Consider the following 20,590-nt stretch of genomic DNA (forward strand, 5'->3'; position numbering starts at 1 on the left):
GCCATTGGATGAAATTGTATATTGTGGGACAAGCACATTGATACACTATGCTCAGGGAGTCGAGAAAAGTTTCCCGACTGGAATGGGAATCGAAGCCGCCGTCTTCGGCGATCTAGTCTTAACTAGAAATCCTCTACATAGAGATGAGTGGAACTTGCATATGTCGATTCGACAACGCTGTTTGTTTTGTTTACAACAGCTGCCAACACTTGCTACAAAGCTAGATGTTCAAACTTTGTGCGTGACTTCGTTAAGGTATAAGTTGTTTTGTTTACATTTTCTAATTATGGTAGAATTTTTTTTTCAAAATTTTGTTAAAATAGCGAAGCAATTGTAGAAATTTGAAATTCACTCAAAAGTGTTACGCTAATGAAATCGGCAGAAGTGTAGCAAGAAGCAGCAATAGAAATTATTTCGATAAGTGCAGCAACAAAACTTAAAAAATATTTTATTTCATTTAGTTCCGATTGCAATACCGTTCAGACGACGCCTTCCTACGAACGATAAGTATTATGTTTCCAGTTCAAAACCGAATTAGCGACATTTTTTCTTTGACTTCCGCTGCTTTTGCCTTGCGTCAAACACAATGTCGGAAGTGGGGCGCTGTATTGTACACCTGGTGCTCTATACAGCGCCCCACTTCCGACATTGTGTTTAACGCAAGACAAAAGCAGCGGAAGTCAAAGAAAAAATGTCGCTAATTCGGTTTTGAACTGGAAACATAATATGTTCATTTGGCTCACACTTTGACAGTTCTCTCTGCACGATTGGCTTACAATGGCCGCTTCCGCAGATCTCTATAATGTAGGATTACTAGTCTTAACCCCTAGACGCCTAGACTAACTGGAAATAAAACAAATATTGATTTCAAATTGAGTGGCCCAGATGAAAAGGGGTCTTAGTGACCATTTTGTCGATTCTGAGCAGCATATCGAAAAATTCTTCAGATTTCAAGCTTTTAGGAACTTTTTTAAGTTTCTTATTAGATTAGACAAATTACAATAAATCGTAGAAACGTGGGTCGATTTTGCAACTCTTTACATTTTGTATGGGATGGAAAATTGATGAAAAACTTTAAACTTCATTTATTAGAAAGTGGATTTTTGTCACTTACATCCCTTTGCTTCTATCCCCCTCAATTGCAAGCCTTGTTAAAAAGACTGAGAGTTCAGGAGAGCCAAAGGTATGCAATATCTATGGAAATTTAACTTTTTTGCTCTCCGTCACGAAAGGGATATCGTGACGGAGAGTAAAAAAGTAAAATTTCCGTAGAAATTGCTTAACATTGGCTCTCCTGAACTCTCAGTCTTTTTAACATATCAACACTTTTTCTTCGGCATATGGAAGAACAAGTATTTATCTTTCGATTTCTAGCTTTGTCCATCTAGATAAATCGGAAATACAAAATTTGCGACAGATAAAACTTTTCCATGTTTTACCATTTTTGCTCTTTTTTGTTTAACTTGTCGTAAATCTCACACACAACGTAAACAAAAGTTGGTTTGCACACATGCAAGTATGTATTAGTGATGGCTCAATTATTAAAATAATTCACATAACTTAGAATGAAGACTAAACAGACGAAAAATTAACGCAAAACTGTTGTTGCTCAACAGCACAATTGTATTGGTTCGTCGCGAAAGGGATATGGGAAGTCGAAAAAATGTCCGCTCCACTGTAATTGTTTCTCTTTGCGTTTTCGAACTCTGATTCTACATTTTAAATGACCTGGGCTCAAAAATGCTGTAAACTACATAATTCAATTAGTTGACATAACGTAAAGCCCGAATTTCGTAGGCACAAATGTGTTGAAAATTAAACTAGTTCAAACAGAAAATTTGTGAAAAATATCCACGTAGTTCTGGTGATACTGCTTAGATATTTTAATACTAATTTGTTCTAATTTATCCTCCTTGTAAATCCATCAAAAACATTAAACAGTTAAAAGTATGAGTCAGGTTTAAAATTTGAATCATAACGGTCACTCTACTCAGATTCTACTCCTCACGTCCAAGCCCAACGAAAACAAGGTGTGAATTGAAATTCCTTCCCCACACGTTTGTCTTTTCGCCACCCTCTGCACACTTCGCCGCCACCGTCTTCCAGCCTTGTAAAAAAAGGTTAAACAAATCTTAATCTTTATTTCATTTCCAACACCCGGGACTCATTTTTCAATTTCTCTAATGAATTAAAACTGGATATGAAGCGAGGGAGAGGCAACGGCAACACCCCGCCCCCTGTGTCACCCTGGTCACGATCCCTCGTAAGCAGAGAACACCAAAGGAGAAGTCGAAGAGCGAGCAGCTCAGCACCAAAACCAATAAACCCAGCTCGGTAGAGCGATGATCGTCCACACGATCTTCTCGTCTTCTGCAAGACGACGACGATGGCCATTGAACCTCTTCTCCGAGAGTGCCTCCCTTTCACAACAATTCCGGCCCGGCATCATCGTCGTCGTCGTGGTCGCCGCGCATTGCTCTTGATTTGAATCCACGAAGCCCATAAGCTACGAATTCAGAGGATCCATGCTATCGCTCGATCGATCGCGATCAGTACTGTTGACTGGAGTCGTACTAGAGGCTCTTTGGCTTCACTGACTGACTGCAAGTCCATCTAAAGTTGTTCCCGTTCCATCGATGGATGGACGACGATTGACATGATAAAGCCACGCACCGCGGTTCTCGTTTGCCTCTGCCCTTTCCCTGCCCGACCCGGAATTGATTGTGGATGGGTCTAGCAGCTTGGTCAAGCAATCTCATGTGGCCTAGCCAGAGCCGGACATAGTGGAGTGCCAACAAAACCACCCACCCTCACTCGTTTGGTTACGAGATGATGAGAAGTGGTCTAGGATTTCCTAGTGATCGCGAATGTTTGCGCTTTCTTTTCTTCCGCTCGTTCTCTGGATAGATAGATTAGATTTGAATAATGTACCGTGATTTAGTACCGTATTCGTGCGTGTTTATATTTGCAGAAAAATGATCAGAGGGTGGAATTATTTGACCAGGGGTTCAATTTTGGCTAGCAGGAATTAGTATAGTGAAATTTTCAAAGATGTTTACCGTGTAGAAAACCCTTTTTAAAATAAATGGAAACCCAAGTAGAGGAACAAGTCAAATATTTTTATACGGAAATCAAAAAGTAAAATTGATATAAACATGAGCAGGGATGGAAAAAATCGCAGAGTTTCATGCAAAAAATGTCATGACATTTTTCTATTTAAACCATTGCCGGTGTAAAATTCGGTTCGTACGCATCACCCGTCCATAACGCTGATTAGTTATGGGTAATCAATAATGTCGCCGGTTAACATTTCCCACTAAGTGCAGTGAAATTAGCAAATAACGAAATGCTATTTCTATGACATTTTCCATCCCTGAACAAGAGGTATAATATCCGAAAATAATATCTAAAATGTATTCCTGAAATATCATCATATCATATTTAGCTTCTGTATGATATAACCTATAGCAACAAGCTATTGTTTGTTGTTCAAGTATCAAATGTTCCAGGAAGACTTTTCTGATATTTCTAGATCTTTTATCGCTTATAATAATCAAACCAATATCACGTTTTGGCTATCAATACTTCATTTTTACCCGTGAAGCTTTCGTTGAACCAGCAGACGACATTTTGTGAATAATTCGTATCAGAAATCAACAAGAGATTTTTACAATCGCAAAAGATTCCTTAACCCATATCCGCCCAGCGTCCTATTTATAGGACAGATGCCCCGAACGCCCAGCGTCCTATAAATAGGACAGTCCTTTTGATGTGAATATCTCCAGAATTATGCAAAATTTTAGAATACTTTCTTCCGAGAAGATGCTCTCCACACCCATACCTTGCTCATAGTGGACAATATAGTTTGTGACTGGTTCACTAGGTGGCGTAAACGATACTGCAAAGATTACATATTGTCACGATCTATGAGCTACATTTCCAATGCGAAAATAATTTATTTCCCTGGAATCTTGACAATAATTAATGGTTTAGGGTAGAAGTACCAATTATGGTGTTAATATGTCACCTGTGTATACAAATCAACAAGTAGTTAATAACTATCCGCACAAATTTTATGATGCAGTACGTTTACCATTTCACTGAAATGTTTTAAAAAGATTCCATGCTATGATTTTACTTATTAATTGGTTTAAAACAGCTTTAAATGTCAATTTAAACGACACTGCCGTGTACCAATTATGGCAATAGTGTTCCTGGCATTTCGCTACATGTGCACCAATTATAGTCATATAGCTCATTCAACAACAAAAATTGATAGTTTTAATAAGTGTTACTCAAAATAAGATTAATGAGGTTTCTCTAGTATCAGCCAAAGGGTTCTTTATAATGAACATATATCTAGCATTCCGAAAACAACGTTTTTTTTTTTTAAATTGTTACTGAGCATAATTAGGGAGCGTGCACGCTTCCTTATGCTTCTCTTAATGTTTCATAATTGTTTTGCTGCAAGATAAACCCAGTGAAATAAGATAATTTATTGTCCGTTTTGCCCATTGTCTGTGTATGGTCCCCATTCCACTCACCCCCCCCTCAACTTCCCTCAATTACGTTACAAGTTGGCACATACGCATTTAAACATGCAAAATTATGTTATAGCGCAACCATCAGAATCAGAAAAAAGGATTTACATAAATTTTCAAAAATAATAACCGTAATTCAATATGCATCAAAAGTACTCAAATAAATAATCCAATTAAAATAATAAACACTTGAAAAATTTGATTTTCTGTCGGTAATCGGATGTTTCATTGTATTTTATTGAAAAAAAGCAGTGAACCCTCTTTATTTTTTTTTCTTTTATTTATTTCATTCCTCAAAACTTAACAGGTTTTCATTGCAGGTTACGCCGTAAACGTATTTCAATTCATGTGATACGTAACCAATCATTCATATGAATCAATAATAATAATAAAAAAAAAACATCAATCCCTCATAGCAACTCGCTTCTTCTCAGCTTTCACTCGAATCTTCTTTGGCTTTCGTTCCTTTTTCTTCCTTTCACGCTCTTCTAATTTAGCCTTTTTAGCTTCCTCGCGCTTTTGTTTCGCGTCCTGTCGTTCCAATGCCTTTCTTTTCTTTTGTTGCTCCATTTCCACTTTTTGTTGTTCCTTCTTACGTAGTTCCTCTAGACGTTCTCCGGCTGTCAGCACAGGGTGGTACTGTCTTGCATAATTGCGATGTTTTACACTACGACAAGGCGTAGGTGGAAGTCGTAACACATCTGAAAGTCTGCGTACCTTAGCCATCTGCGGTTTGTTTGTAATATCCTGCAATCCTTCGTGATCGGAAATAGGACTTTCGTGGAATGATTCCCCTTAAATAAGAGACATCAGGTAAGTTCAAAACGGAAAAAAGGACCAATGAAATGAAGTGATACCTTCGATGTTATTTGGTGTTGCACCACAATCAAGGAGATCCTGTTCAATCAAATGTTTAGTTTCTGGTTCATTAGGCTCGTTATCTTCATTGGAATCAGCTGTAATAAAAAAAAATATTATTGTCATCGTTCGTATCATGATTTACCATAAATTACCACAACTGTTGATAGCGTTAGCATGCTCCAGAGAATCTATCAACGATTCAGCATGCGTAAGGTCGAGTTTCTCACAGTAGGCACTTATGTCGTCAACTTCAACAATTTCACAATTGTTGATGTCAATTTGTACAGACGTTGAATCAGCCACAGGATCAGCGTTGGAAATTGTGTCGAGATGAAGTTGATCGTTTGATGGGGTACAAGTTTCCATTGATGGCGGCATGTCGGTAAAATTGATGTGGGGACGAACAAATTGTCGATAGAAGAAACGTATTATGCGTTCTTCTCGCGATAGCAAATTGGCGGCACCCTCGATTTTAGCTATCGTGCTAGGTCCAATAATATCATAAGCTTCGATTATCCGATCATAGCTTATGGTTACGCCTGGTCCATCCGCTTGCCTTGAAGTTTGTTCTAGCGTCTCTTGGAATGATTCTTGTGGACCAACTGGTGGTACCGACGGCTCAGCTGAATCTATTGTCTCTGGTGCTTCAACCAATGCAGTAGTTTTTGCCTTAGCAACACACTTAGAGTAGTCCACTGCGTCAGGATCGAACGGATGCAATCCACAAATGCGGAATCCATTCTGGATAGTGGTCGGCTTTATACCCCTCTCAACAGCTTTCTCCAGAACGCGTCCAAAATGCGGCATTGTAAGGGCACATCCTTGATGTTCATTTCGCCATTCGTCAACTGATCGTTTCCATTCACTTTTCAAGGGTTTGAACACAGCTACATCCGCAGGCTGGGTAATATGCGTTGTGTTTGGGTAAAGGGCAATTAGCACAATTCCTTTAGAGAGGCACAGATCCGCAACCTCCAGCGCGTTGTGAGATGAATGTCCATCTACGAACAAAATCACCGGAAGTTTAATGCCATGCTTCACGAGGTATGGATGCAGAATTCGTACAATGAATTCGCCCATGTTTGGAGAATCCATCCATCCGCGGTCACTCAAGCCAAGACCCCAATCCGCAGGAAAACCTTGAGCGACCTCCTTCCGGATCCGTTTTCCTGGGAGAATAACGTGTGGAGTAACAACAACGCCTGATGCACCAAAGGCAAACATCACGGTGACGTTTTGCTTTGCCACTGCCTGTTGTACCTCATACACGTTACGAGATCCCGTACGGGCGATAACCTCCTTTGAAACGGGGTGCAAATAGAATGAGGTCTCATCCGCATTGAAAACTCGAGTTGGGTCTTCCAATATCTCTCGCATTTGTTTTTCAGAGAGCCACTTGTCCACCATCCGGAACCATCCACGGATATCTTCCTCGCTTACCCGAGAACTAGCAAGGGACACTGCTTCTGGTGTGCGAAACGAAAATCCTGGATTGCGTCGCAGAAACTCGTCCATCCATTTGCGTCCTGTAATTGAAACGAAAATGGTTTGTTGAGACTAATATAATAATTTTGAATTGTTACCTACCTGGTCGATTGTTACGGAACAGTTTGCCTCGGGGATAAGAGGACAGGAACTCAGCCAACTTAAACCGCAAACCGTGGCGGGTAACAGGAAAACCCCGCTCCTGCATTCCAACGAGCCAGTTAGCAATCTGCTGCTCCTCCTGTGTGGACATAATGGGCTGTGGACCCGGTCTGCATTTATGCTGCCAACTGTCACTCATCCTGTAACGGACAGTGGACATTGGGATTCCAAACTCCTTACAACCCGCGTAGACACTTCTTCCGGATGCGATGAACTGGAGACACTTAGAAATTGCTTCCTCAGAGTAATGTTTACGTTGCTTTTGCTTCCGAGGTGGTGCCATTCTAGGGAGGACAGTGAATCAAAATTCAACCATCGCGCAACAATAATGACAATGTCGCAACCTGTATTTGTTGCGACAAACAAACCCATGCGACATAAGTTTGTCCCATCTTGAAAATAATGGGATTAACATCGTACACCACGAGTTTAGAGATTTTTAAGCCTTGCATTGCGATTTTCGAACGGTAACTTCGAGTCGGTAAACACTGCAACTCTGGTGAAGCTCTATCATCAAACAGTTTCGACTCTGGGTTAGCAATAATTGATTATTCACGAGTTGAAAAGTACGCAACAAATTCAGCTTCCGTTTTGTCTGCAACAAAAAATTTCGAGATCATGTCATTATCTGTTACCAGTAGGGATAAAGAGTAATCGTCGCACCTTCTTTATTGCTTGTCTTGTGCCTCTTTTGTCTGACAATTCTCTTCACTGAGGGAGGATAAAATGTTGCTTTGCAGTTAAATGAATATACAGTAATATTTTAATAATACCTGATGTCGGCGGAATAACTGCAGTGGCCAGAATTAACTAAAATAATAACCGGAACACAAATTTTTGCTTCCAGCGTTCGGACGTAAATATTGCACTATGACGAAAAATGACAGATGTGCACAGCAACAGTATCGCATGCTGCGATAATTGGTCTCTCGATGCAGGGTGGTCCCAATTATGGACATGCGAAATTATCATACTATTTCAATAAAATTCACTAAGTTTGTGCAATTAGGATGTTTATTAAGTTATAATTTACGTCATATTTGTTTATAAGTCAGAAAAAGTCAATATTTGATATTGAAATCAGATGGTTTTACCCGCATAGTTTTTACGAATTTGCTAAGAGATGGAGGATAATGCGACACTGCACTTTAAAGAAGCGTAAATTCACAAAAATAATTTGTTTCTTTTCAATTTAATTAAGCGTATATGAGAAAAAACTTCTAACTTGATGTATAAATTGGTTTCCATGGTATAACATTTTAATAATTTAGCTTAATTTGTAAAATATTAGCGCATATTGCCATAATTGGTGCTATTGCTATAATTGGTACTTCTACCCTATAGTTCATTTCTTCGGCAGAGTTGTTTATCAATACATACAAAAGTCAATGTATGTATGATTGTATGTTTATATGCATGTATGTTTATATGTTTGTATGTTTGTCTATTTGTATGTTGATATGTATGTACGTATGTATAAATGTATCAATGTACCGGCATAACTCTGCAATGCGTCAAGAAATTTCAATCAAATTTGGCATACACATTCCTTAGGATGTGGATGTGGTAGTCAGGGATGGGAACACTCACTTGCAGAGAGTTACACTCACTTGCTATTTTCTCAGCTCAGAAGCGTGCAATTGAGAAACGATGTATGGACGACTTTTGCCTTGTGGTTTTGTCTAATAGAGTAAGGGTCGCACACGAATTCTAAAGTCGTGACAGAGCTGTAAAAGCGACTCTCCACGAGGTGAGTGTAAGTTACACTCACCTCGTGGAGAGTTGCCTTCGCACCTCCCTCACGACTTCTGTATGCGTGTGCGACTCCTACTCTATTCAGCAAACTTTTAGGGTTGCAAAAAAATGAAAGCATGCAACGAATGTGAGTTTTTGTTTTTGTCTTTTCACCACACCGCTTCTGACGTTAAAGTCTTTTTCCTTCACGGAGGCGGGTGAGAAGAGAATAAAAATTCTCTCGTCGCTCACATCGTGGCGACGGCGAGATTCAATAACAACATTTTCCCAGTCATTGGCACTCAAAAGAGAAAATTCACCACGCTTGCTTATGGGCCAGTCGCATTCATGCGGCCGTTGTTGACATGAAGCATCCATCAGCGCAGAGCGTGTGTTGATGATGGTGGAGTCATTACGTCCACAAAGTAGTTGAGTTTTTCTGTGTTCACTTTCAAGTATCTCACAGTGGAGCTGAAAATGAATGCCTAAAGCATTCAGTTCAGCAAAATGTCATTCAATTGAATTTGATTTTTTCAACCCTGTTTTAGACAATATCACGAGGCAAAAGTCGTCGATACATCGTTTTTCGTTTGCACGCTTCTGAGCTGAGAAAACTGCAAGTGAGTGTAACTCTTTGCAAGTGAGTGTTCCCATCCTTGGTGGTAGTAGGGTTATTGGAATTCAAGATGGCGGCATAGGTTCCAAGATGGCGGTCAAAACTCCAGAATATATGCTTTTTAACGGCAATGCTTCTTCGGATATTATGCAATATGGGTACCTATCGATCGGGCTTCATAAGTAGAACTTAAAAATGAACATCCGACGCCATTTTGGAATCCAATATGGCGGACCATATCCAAGATGGCGACCATGGAGTGGTAGTTTGATGTGTAATACCATGCAATATGGGTATCTATCGATCGGGCTTGATGAGTAGAAGTCAAAAATCGAACGCTATTTTTAAATCCAAGATGGCGGACCATAATTCAAGATGGCAGCCACGGAATGAGAGTTTGAGCTATGATACTATGCAATATGGGTATCTATCGATCGGGCTTCATTAGTAGAACTCAAAAATGAATATCCGACGACATTTTGAAATACAAGATTGCGGACCGTATCCAAAATGGCGGCCACGGAATGGTAGATTGAGCTATGATACCATGCAATATGGGTATCTATCGATCGGGCTTCATGAGTAGAAGCCAAAAATCGATATTTGACCCTATTTTTAAATCCAAGATGGCAGACTATATCCAAGATGGCGGCCACGGAATGGTAGTTTGAGCTATAATACCATTCAATATGAGTATCTATCGATCGGCTTGATGAGTAGAAGTCAAAAATCGATATTTAACATAATTTTAAATCCAAGATGGCGGCTACGGAATGAGAGTTTGAGCAATGATGCCATGCAATATGGGTATCTATCGATCGGGCTTCATTGGTAGAATTCAAAAATGAATATCCGACGCCATTTTGAAATCCAGGATGGCTGACCATATCCAAGATATTCAAACTTTCTATCGATCGGGCTTTATGGGTAGAAGTCAAAAATCGATATTTGACCCTATTTTCCAATCCAAGATGGCGGACCATATCGAAGATGGCAACCATAGAATGGTAGTTTGAGCTATGATACCAAGCAATATGTGTATCTATCGATCAGGCTTGATGAGTATGGTAGGGTAGTGGGTTGGGTAAACGGTGGAGAAGGCGGTCTGGTAGAGGGTTTGGGTGAAGGATACAGTAGAGGGAGTGGAATAGAAGGTTAGGGTAGAGGATAGGGTAGACGGTACGATTAAACACAATATAGACTAGAGGGTACGGTAAAGGATAAAGCAGTGGTTATGGTAGAGTATAGGGTAGAGGGTATGGCAGATGGTAGAGTTGAAGGTTATGATAGAGGGTTGGAATAGAGGGCAAAGAAGACAGTAAGGTAGAGGCTAGAGAGTGGGGTGAAGAATTGAGATGAGATTAGATGAGCTGAGGTTTTTTTTCGAGATACCCTCAGGAATTCTTTCCAGAATTTCTTCAGGTGTTCCTTTCGAGAATCTTCCCAGGTTTATTCCAAGGATTCCTTCAGATATTGCTTCCGAGATTCCTGTGATTCTTTTAGTTATTCTTTTCTGTATTCCTTCTGGTATTTGTGCTGGAATTCTTTCAGAGATTCCTTCCCGGATTCCTGCTGTAACTCTTTAAGGGATTCCTCCCGAAAGAAAAAGATGAAAAAATATAGACTTCTTCCGAGATTTTTTTTCAGGCAATCCTAGATCATAGAGACATCTTCTATGCTTCTTAAGGAAAATCTGCTCAGCTTCAGACCGGCAGGACCAGAAGTCATCAGGAATCATGATCATCTCTTTAAGAATTCCATCAGGTATTCTTTAAAGGATTCCTTCACGAAAAACTTCGGAGTTTTCTGCCAGAATTGCTTTAGAAAATCCAGAAAGGATTCTTTCAGAAATTTTAACCACCGTTCTTTCATTGAATTACTTTACATATTCATTTTAGTATACTTTCAAAGTGTTCTGGCGAAACATATTCAGAGAATCCTAATGGAATTCTTGCTACGAGTCGGGATCCTTGCTCGGAATTTATACAGCAATTCCTCCCGAGATTTCTCCTGTAATTATTTTAGGGATTTCTATCAAGCTTTCAGCTGAGATTCCCTCAGAATTCTACCAGATATGCCTCTCAGAATTCCTTCAGTAAATCTACCGGGAATGTTCTTCCCCCCAGCGTTATGTTTTTCAGACTTTTGTACGTAATTCTAAATTGCAATTGGTAGACCGAATAAAATTGAATTTTTGGGTGGTTGGAACATTGATAGTGCCCGGATTAGCACCATTAAACCCACATATTGTTCACAAATAAAAAATCATGGAGTAGTGCAAACATAAGTGGAGAGGCCGTGTAGAGCATATCTGGTTGAATTTTTATATCAAAACATGGAATGATGATGAACCTGGGCGTGTTAGTGGAATACCTGTATGTACGAGACACTGAAGACGACCTTATAGTTGAGGTCGAAATACGTATCTTTCAAAGAATACAAATTAAAAGGAACAGTATTTAACACGAGTTTCTTTTAAAAACATGCAACATTTCTGAAAAGTTTACGTATGGTGAAAAGAGAGTTTGTGGGGTACTAAAGAAAAACTCAATTATTTTATTAGAAACCATTATCTGTTTAAAATCTACCTTCTACAGAATTTTAACGTTTGGTTATGCTACACATAGTGAGCACTCTTTATTTGATTTGATACAAAAAATAAATTTGAGAAATGTTGAACACTGCAGTCAAAACCAGAGATGGCATTTCACCGTAGCGATTCACTGCGGCGTCAGTTTATCGACCACACTGGGGATAGGAACATTTTTCACCACACCAAGAAGCCAGTTTCTCTTGTTTTGGGTGGTAGGTAGACCAAGCGCTAGTGCGTGCTCTTGCTCGTCCGCCTTGGATCGAGTGTGGCTCACTCTTTCGCGCGCATCGCTCTCCGGCGCTCTCCCGTGATTTCACCCAGCAAGCACCGAATTATCACCATGGTGTCGCCGGGGCGAGAACTCCCCGGTGTTTCACCGCAGCGCGCACTCTGGCGCAAAAACCTCACTGGAGCGCGCACCCGGGTGATTTTTTACACTTTCACCGAAGAGAATTTTAAATCGCTCTCGCCGCACTGTTGTGTGGCCTAGTGCTCAGGGAGCTAAGAGATTTATTTCTACCCACCAAGCTTGCGCGCATCGAATCGCAGTGGTGGATCCACATATAAGAGAAGGGCTCCTGTTCAGATGCACAGCGTGAGTGGTGTATTTTCTATTTCTCTTTCCCACACTGAGGATATGGACATCTCTGGTCAAAACTACATGAAATTACAAGGACCATACATTGCATACTTTTAGGCGTTTATCGGGTTATATTTCTGCCCAAATTCAAAAGTTCTTTTTCTATTCTTTTTGAGTGGTTATCATCTCTCTCACTTGTTTAGAGCTGTATTGTATCTATACGGATCAGAATATAACGATAGCGTAGAAGTTGTGCTGAAATAGAGCTCGAGAAAATTATCAGATATTGAAGACCTACAAAGAAGATTTTTTTTGGAACTACACCATAGACTTCCATTTTTTTCGTCAAATCATGTATGTATATTTTATGGGAACTTGACCGTTGATAACAAATTTATTTGAAGATTTGAATTGTGAGACACCTTGGGCGTTAACGGGTTAACTGAAATAAGAATTCTATTATTCGTGGTCAAAATGGAGCTGAGCTTGAGCTTGCTTGAGCTTGATTGACCGCCCGTGGATGCTACTCCAGTATCGCCAGACCAGCTACACTCACACAAGGACCAATGAGATAAACTGCCGGGGACTAGCAGGCATCTTCAGTGTGTGAGCGTTGGTGATCTTCTATTTTTGGGCGACAATGGCGCCTGCCACGTCAGGTTGCAGGTCAATGTGGGGAAGGGGTAAGGAAGTGATGATTGCAATCGTTTGTATCCACATCTGGCCGAATATACCTCTGCGCCAGCACAAATTCATGCGGATGTTGGAGTGTTGGTGGGAATTGGTTGGCAGAAGGTTCACACATTGGTGTGTGGATACCAGGGGAAGGTGATAGAATTGTGTGTTTTTTTTTATTATTTTGAAGGTGTGCGACACAGTTCGCTTGATTGCATAACTTGTAGGCGTTTTCTAATAGGATCGTGATACTGTGCTGTGAAAGTTTTGGAAGGAAGGGAAACGGCTTTTTCAACCCGTTTCTGTTCTAGCGACGGCTATGAACATGTTTATATACATGAGTTGTATATGTAGAGAGCAGAGAGAAAGTATATAGAAAGATACAAAGTAGGAGGAAAGGGACGGGCCAGGGATTGAACCCAGGACCTTCTGCATATAAATCAGAAGCGGTAGCCACTAGACCACCAAGCCCGTTCTATTATTCGTGGTCAAAATGGAAGAGATTAAATGAATTTCGGTCGAATTAATTTCTATTGATTTATAAATGGGAGAATATTTAGAACAAATTTATGAAAAATTCCGCAAACTCCAGAGAAATGGAGAGTGCCATTATTAAAATAATTGCAGGTATTTTGGCGTTATTTTTCTGGAAAATTTCCAAAGATTTCTTTGGAATCTTTGGAGATGTTCATGGAATTGTGTATGCTGATTTTGGCATAAATGCTGGTGCCGCAAAATGTTGTACATTCAGAAATTTGTCTAAAAAATCGTTTGCACTGGCAGATATTCATCGAGAGTTTCATCATTAGATATATATTTTGAAAATTTCTAGAATATTTTTTTGGTTAATGGATATGCTTAATGAAATGAAATAGGAACTGGTGATAGATTTTCCTGGCATTTCTAATTGAAAATTCAAAATGGCATTTTGTAATTGAAACTACTGAAGTGTTCTCAATGAATTTGCTGATGACATTCATCAGAGTTGTGGTCAACACTCAGAACGTGATAAAAGCTTAATTCTGAGAAGAAATTTTGGAAGAATATCTTGTTAATTCCGTGTAAACATTTGAAGTTGCTTGCATGGTGGAATAACAATTTAATTCCTAGAAGAAATTGCTTCAGCAAATGCTATAATATCCCAGAAAATTCAGAATGGATTTTTGGTGGAATTTACGAAGAAATGTTTAATCTGTTTCAAGGAATAATAACTCAAAATCATCTACATAAAACTCTTTATTAGAGTTTTTCCACTTTTCTATGAACTAACAATTTTTGCGTTCCAACATTTGTCGAGGATTTTTGGTGAACATTTCCGCAAAAAATCAATCAGCATTGCCGTCTTAATTCTGCTTTAAAGACAAATTTTCTTATCAGATTTTTGTCATACCGTCGATGGGGGTGACAATGGGTCTGGGGGGGTGAGATTGGGTCAAAACGGAGAAACATAAAATTTGAAATAGCTCATCAACTATGGCTAATTTATATTGAAAACTTTATATTATTTTAAAGAGGAGATGTTTTTACACGCCATGATGCAGAAAAAGATGTTTAGCAATTATCGTTTTTTGTTCAAATTGTGGCTAAACTTATATGATGAAAGTACTAGTAAATCACTCTGAAAAAAATTCTCCTTCGCAATGTTTCACACAAGCACCTAACCATAAATTTTCTTATAAGTAGTTAGCTGATGTTATTACCTGGTTGATGCAACGAAAAAAGTGGGCTGTCAATGAACTTTTTATATAAAAATTCAATATTTTTGACCCTATGTCTAAATATTAGAAATAGGGGTGAGATTGGGTCAAGCAAGTCATCGAGTGCACATAACCTTAACTAAAAAATCAACTTGTTATCCAGTCCCCATTTGATGTTATAGTGTTGCCATGTTAACCGTATCTTCATAAAAGTACGTTTTTTTTCGAAAATATGTCGCAGAAGTGTCAAGCGAGTGCGTTCATACGTTTAGTGCCTAAAATCATTTATAACAATAAACATGGACATGGACAGCTCCTCTAATTATCATCTAACGTTTAATGTAGTGCAATATCGTAAGCTCACAAAATAGACTTAAAAACGTTCTTCATCATCACTCATTTTTGAAATTTTAATGAAATATCCTGAAACTACCAAAACCGGTAACAAAGTACAATATCGGAAAGTGAATGAACGTCGAATTTTTGTTTGGTTAAACATTTTCCATGCAATCTTTCAATGCGTCCCTCTCTCATTGTAATCCCCCCCCCCCCGCCTATCATGGAGGTTCAAACTTTAAATGAGGATGATTATGGTGGCTAAAAATGGCGATACAACATACAAACGTTATTTTATCAAATTTCAATATTTTTTCGGTTATATTAGCACTTTTAGGTGGATTAATCATCTTTTAAAATTACAAAAGTTTTTTTAGTCATGGTTATATTTTTTTTAAGTAGGCTTACTAGATATGATCAATAAAATTAATTTATATTCATAGATAGGCGATTTCGAATACTTTGACCCATTCTCACCCCCTCTAAGGGGTGAGATTGGGTCAATTTTCAAACATTTGTAGTTTAGTAAGCAATGCATATAATGTAATACTTTCTTGCTAAACTATCAATACCACATAGAAGAGTAAACATACCAAAAAAAAGTTATTCCGACTTCAATTGCATTTGTTATTTAATAAACAATCTTTGAATATCCTTTTTTGACCCATTCTCACCCCCAACGACGGTACTTTTTTATTTTTGCTAGAAAAATCTTCGAGAGCTGCCTTATTTCCCTAAATTACTATAAATCGTTCTATGTTTTACCAAAATTTTGACACAAACTAATGTTCAACTCCTTTGTGTATGTCAACTTTGAAGTTTCTTTTTTAATTTAAGGGATATTTATTGTTTTCGATACCTGAAGCTATCCCTAAGAACCTGGAAAAAAACCTGTGAAATCAAGGAATTTTATTTTCGTTGACACCGTATCACCGTACACCGTTGTTCTTCGCCAGGGGCTGCATCTTTTATGCCTGCTGTTCAACATTTTGCTGAATGGTAGATGCGACGAGCCCAGCTCAAATGCTGGAGTACCGTTTTTTTTACGAAATCAGGCATTTTTGCGTTGTGGATGACTTGTTGCTTGGGATCTAGTGGATGCTTTCAACTGTAATTGCTGATTTTTGGAATATTTTCGGCTCTCTAAGTTTTTAAGCAGTTGAAGCGTTCACTGTTTTTCGGTATTTCTTCGGCGATGCTTTTTATAGCTTTCGACCGCGCTTATGCTTTCTATAAAAGCTCTGTATTTTATCACCCGTGCACGACTGCTTTTGCGTTTTTGAACTTATATTTTATAGTATTAGTGTTTGTGTAGCCTATTATGTCTTTTTCACGTCCTTCTATTATGTTTGTATATTTTGTGTGTTGCGATTTATTTTGTCTGTTATGCCTACTTTTATTCGTTCGATTTTTGATTGTCTTGTTTGTCATGTTTATCTATAATTTTTTTGTGGAAAAAATAGATTTTGTTCTGCCGTTCATCAAGAAATTCGTTGACGATCTAATCTATATAAAAATTCTTGAAGAAGACAAATATACGTCGATACGTCGGAATGTCGATGCAATAATTGTTTTAGCTGCTTTAAAGACTGAAATAGCCGAAAACTTAAAAAAAATGTTACTAAAATATTTGGGAGGATGGAAGAGCTTTTAAGATTGCCATCAAGAAGACCTTCATCGCCACCAGCGAGAATAATTTGCGTGAGTTACTCACCCAGAGAAAGCAGTGGATCACAGATAATACCTGGTGGAGGATAAAGGAGCGAATGAACGCAAAACCTCGATAGAGCGAGCGAAAACACTAGGAGCCAAAGCGCGTCACCGCTATTCGGCACACGAGAATGAAGTTCAAAGCTCATGCAAACGAGACAAAAGAGCGTGGATGGACTCTTTAGTCGACGAAGACGAGAAAGCCGCAAACACCCTCGACATCCGTCTCCTCTACGATGTTTCACGTCGCCTTAGTGAGACTATGATGAATGCTACGATGCCCGTGAAAAATACGTCTGGACAGTTACTGACCGACCCGGCTGACCAATTGAACCACTTTGGAAACCTTTTTCAAGTGTCGGCCACGCCATCAATACCTCAGCATGATACGCCAAGGCTTCGATCCATTACTCGTTTCAACAGTGCAGGAGATAGAAACAGCCATCCGTAGCATGAAATCGAACAGGGCCCCAGGGGTCGATCGCATATCAGCTGAGATGCTCCAAGCTGACCCTGTAGTATCCGCACAACTACTGCATCAATTATTCTGCAACATATGGGAAACCTCGACATTTCCGGTTGCATGCAAGGCGTTAGGGCCCATATAGCCGAGGCGGTAAACGCACGGGTATTCAGCATGACCATGCTGGGGGTGACGGGTTCGATTCCCGGTCGGTCCAGGATCTTTTCGTAAAGGAAATTTCCTTGACTTCCTTGGGCATAAAGTATCTTCGTGCCTGCCACACGATATACGCATGCAAAATGGTCATTGGCAGAGGAAGCTCTCAGTTAATAACTGTGGAAGTGCTCATAGAACACTAAGCTGAGATGCAGGCTTTGTCCCAATGAGGACGTTACGCCAAGAAGAGAGAGAGAGAGAGATGCAAGGCGTTTTAGTGAAGGTACCCAAAAAGGGTGACCTGACTGTATGCGATAATTGGCGGGGCATTATGTTACTGTGTTTCGTTCTCAAAGTCCTCTCCAAAGTAACCGTTAACCGGATACAGGAGAAGATTGACGCAACTCTTCGACGGCAGCAATCAGGATTCCGTGCCGGACAATCTTGTTTGGACCATATTGTCACGCTCCGTATCATCCTTGAGCAAATCAATGTTTTTCAAAAGTCTCTCTACCTGGTGTTTATTGATTACGAAAAAGCTTTCGACCGTCTCAATCACGGAAACATGTGGGAAGCCCTCAGGCGCAAGGGTCTTCCTGAAACCTCATTGAAGCACAGTACAGGGCATTTTCGTGCAGAGTACTGCACAACGACATCCTGGTAGGTGCGATTGACCGTGAACCCAATCGTGGCTTGCTGTGGCAGCCCATTACCATGGAGCACCTAAATGACTTAGAATTGGCTAATGGCGTTGCTCTCCTAGCTCAACGGCGCTCTGATATGCAGAGCAAGCTCGATGATCTTGCCAATCGTTCCTCAGCGGCAGGTCTTACCATCAACGTCAACAAGACCAAATCGATGAATGTAAACACGGTCAACCCTTCCAGCTTTTCGGTAGCTGGGCAATCAGTGGAGAATGTTGAAAGCTTCCAATATCTTGGTAGGCACCAAGACATAGGTGCAAGGATCAAGAAGGCGAGGGCTGCTTTTGCGAGTTTAACCCTTATGTGGCCGACAGGGTACCCGGGTACCCAGCGCCCATTTGAAAAGCACGGTGTAGAAAAAAGCAAAAAAAAATGTCGGATACATAACGCTTAAGAAATGTATGGAAAAACAAACAGATTAGTCGATGCTCCAAAATTCGAATTTTACAGGCCGGGGCCCGTGGCGTAGTTGGTCACACGTTCGCTTCATATGCGGATGGTCATGGGTTTGATTCCCAGCCCCGGCACTTGCAATTTTTCGTCAGTTACTCTTCTCCCCGAAAGTGGCTGACATTGACCCTCTTCTGAGCCCATGGCTCAAACGGACTCGGATACCTGGACATCGGCGAAATGCAACTCATATTGGACCCCCAATCGGACTGGAAAAGGAACAACAAGCACCCATCGACCGTGCTCATCATTCTACCGAGAAAGAGTAGAAAAGTGAAAGCAGCACGAAGGCAACCAATTCGATATAGTAAAATAGAATACAGACGCTGTTCAAAGTGTAAGTGCAGCTGTCAATTGAAATCGCTCACGTAGTGCCCTAATGGACAATAGAGCTGTAAAATAGGTTAAGTGATCAAGAATAAAAAAAAAATTCGAATTTTCATCTCGAACGTGAAATCTGTGCTGCTATACGCCAGTGAAACTTGGTGTGTATCAGTGGAGAACACTCAACGGCTGCAGGTTTTTATCAATAGATGCCTGGTATATAATTCGTGCATGGTGGCCTGACAATTGCATCTCCAACGTGAAGCTCTATCGTCGATGTCATCAAAAGCCGATGGCAACAGAAATTCGGGAGCGAAAGTGGAGGTGCGTCGGCCACACTATACAGCAGGACATCGTAGCAGAGGCAGACCCTGGGGCTCATGCCGGCACAGCCTCAACAACGAAATATAGCAAGTCGACTCGACAGAAATTTGACCTGGCCACTGGTCAAGGCGATGGCTGGCAATCGCCCAGGATGGAGATCCTTCAATTCGGCCCTCTGCACCACCATGGGTGCTCCGAACTGAAAGTAGTAAGTAGTACTAACTTTTGCATCTTTTTTGGCCATATTTCATGAGAGTAGGATATATTCCAAATCAGATGCATATGAATATTCGGATTTCAGGATTTTTAGGAAAATAAGATGGCTCTTAAATTTTCTGTCAAAACTTCAAAAGCTGATAATATGTAGATCTACTAGAAGGAACACTTAACATTGTTTAATAGGCCTTTGCTCGAGGTCAATTCTTTGCGAGCTCCACGTCCACAGCAAGCCTTACCGCCCAATAAAAACGAATTAGCCCTAATCCGATCGAATTACAACAAAATTTCCCAACCCTCAAAACATCGGTATCATACCCAGTAATCGCCGACGTTTGGGTCAATCCTCTGGCAAATGATCGCAACCAGTGGAAATCGCTTGTCGGTTGGTAAAATTTCGACGGAGATGATGAGCTATAAACCGCGAAAAACAAGCTTCCGAAAGCGAAAAAAAAAACAGCGCCCCGTTCTCCGGCACTGTTTGCGCTCATTGTTGGGTACCTTCTACCGAGCATCATCATCGGGGGGCGGTGCTGTTAACCAGAGTCCGACCAACTCGGATCGGAGCCGGGCTGGTGGTGGCTCTCTGTGTATCATCGCATCTCATTAACAAGCGCTAAAATTACACGTTAGCCTAGCGGAAAATATCTGTTTGATTGAATAGGTGGATTAATTAACGCCTTTCGCTATGGACCTGCCTGTCTGCGCCTCTATAGGTAGGGAGCTGATGGATGCTGCGAGGTTGTGTCGGAGGTGGAACATCAAGTTTTATGATGGGTTGGCTGGGTTGGATGCCTGCCATGGCTAATGAGTGTATTAGGGAAAACGAGCTTGACGAAATGATCGGGATGGAATTTCGGGGAAGCGAATGAAGACTTGAGAGAAGCAGCAGCAGAGCTTTTCATGGTGGCATGAGAACAGTTCATCTACTTTTGAGGTAATGGGTTTTCGATCAAACTGTTC

General features: G+C 40.3%; 3 protein-coding genes across 6 annotated transcripts in view; all 3 read right to left on the minus strand.

Annotated features, from left to right (window-relative positions):
* The window catches only part of LOC109397131 (NADH dehydrogenase [ubiquinone] 1 alpha subcomplex subunit 9, mitochondrial), a 440,561-nt gene that overhangs the window by 42,081 nt on the left and 377,890 nt on the right, over positions 1-20,590 (minus strand). The window lies entirely within an intron of this gene.
* Positions 1-20,590, minus strand: part of LOC109409838 (uncharacterized) — a 110,798-nt gene that overhangs the window by 15,135 nt on the left and 75,073 nt on the right. The gene's annotated exons all lie outside the window — the stretch shown is intronic.
* LOC115260912 (uncharacterized) lies at positions 1,374-8,784 on the minus strand. The gene is made up of 4 exons (XM_029862258.2): positions 6,990-8,784; positions 5,555-6,928; positions 5,399-5,497; positions 1,374-5,335 (listed from the first exon to the last, which is right to left on the minus strand). The coding sequence occupies exons 1-4, from the start codon at positions 7,330-7,332 to the stop codon at positions 4,944-4,946; spliced, it is 2,208 nt and encodes a 735-aa protein (XP_029718118.2). The 5' UTR covers positions 7,333-8,784; the 3' UTR covers positions 1,374-4,943.

The sequence above is a fragment of the Aedes albopictus genome, chromosome 3 (assembly GCF_035046485.1).
Source record: "Aedes albopictus strain Foshan chromosome 3, AalbF5, whole genome shotgun sequence".
In the NCBI taxonomy this organism is placed as follows: Eukaryota; Metazoa; Arthropoda; class Insecta; order Diptera; family Culicidae; genus Aedes; species Aedes albopictus.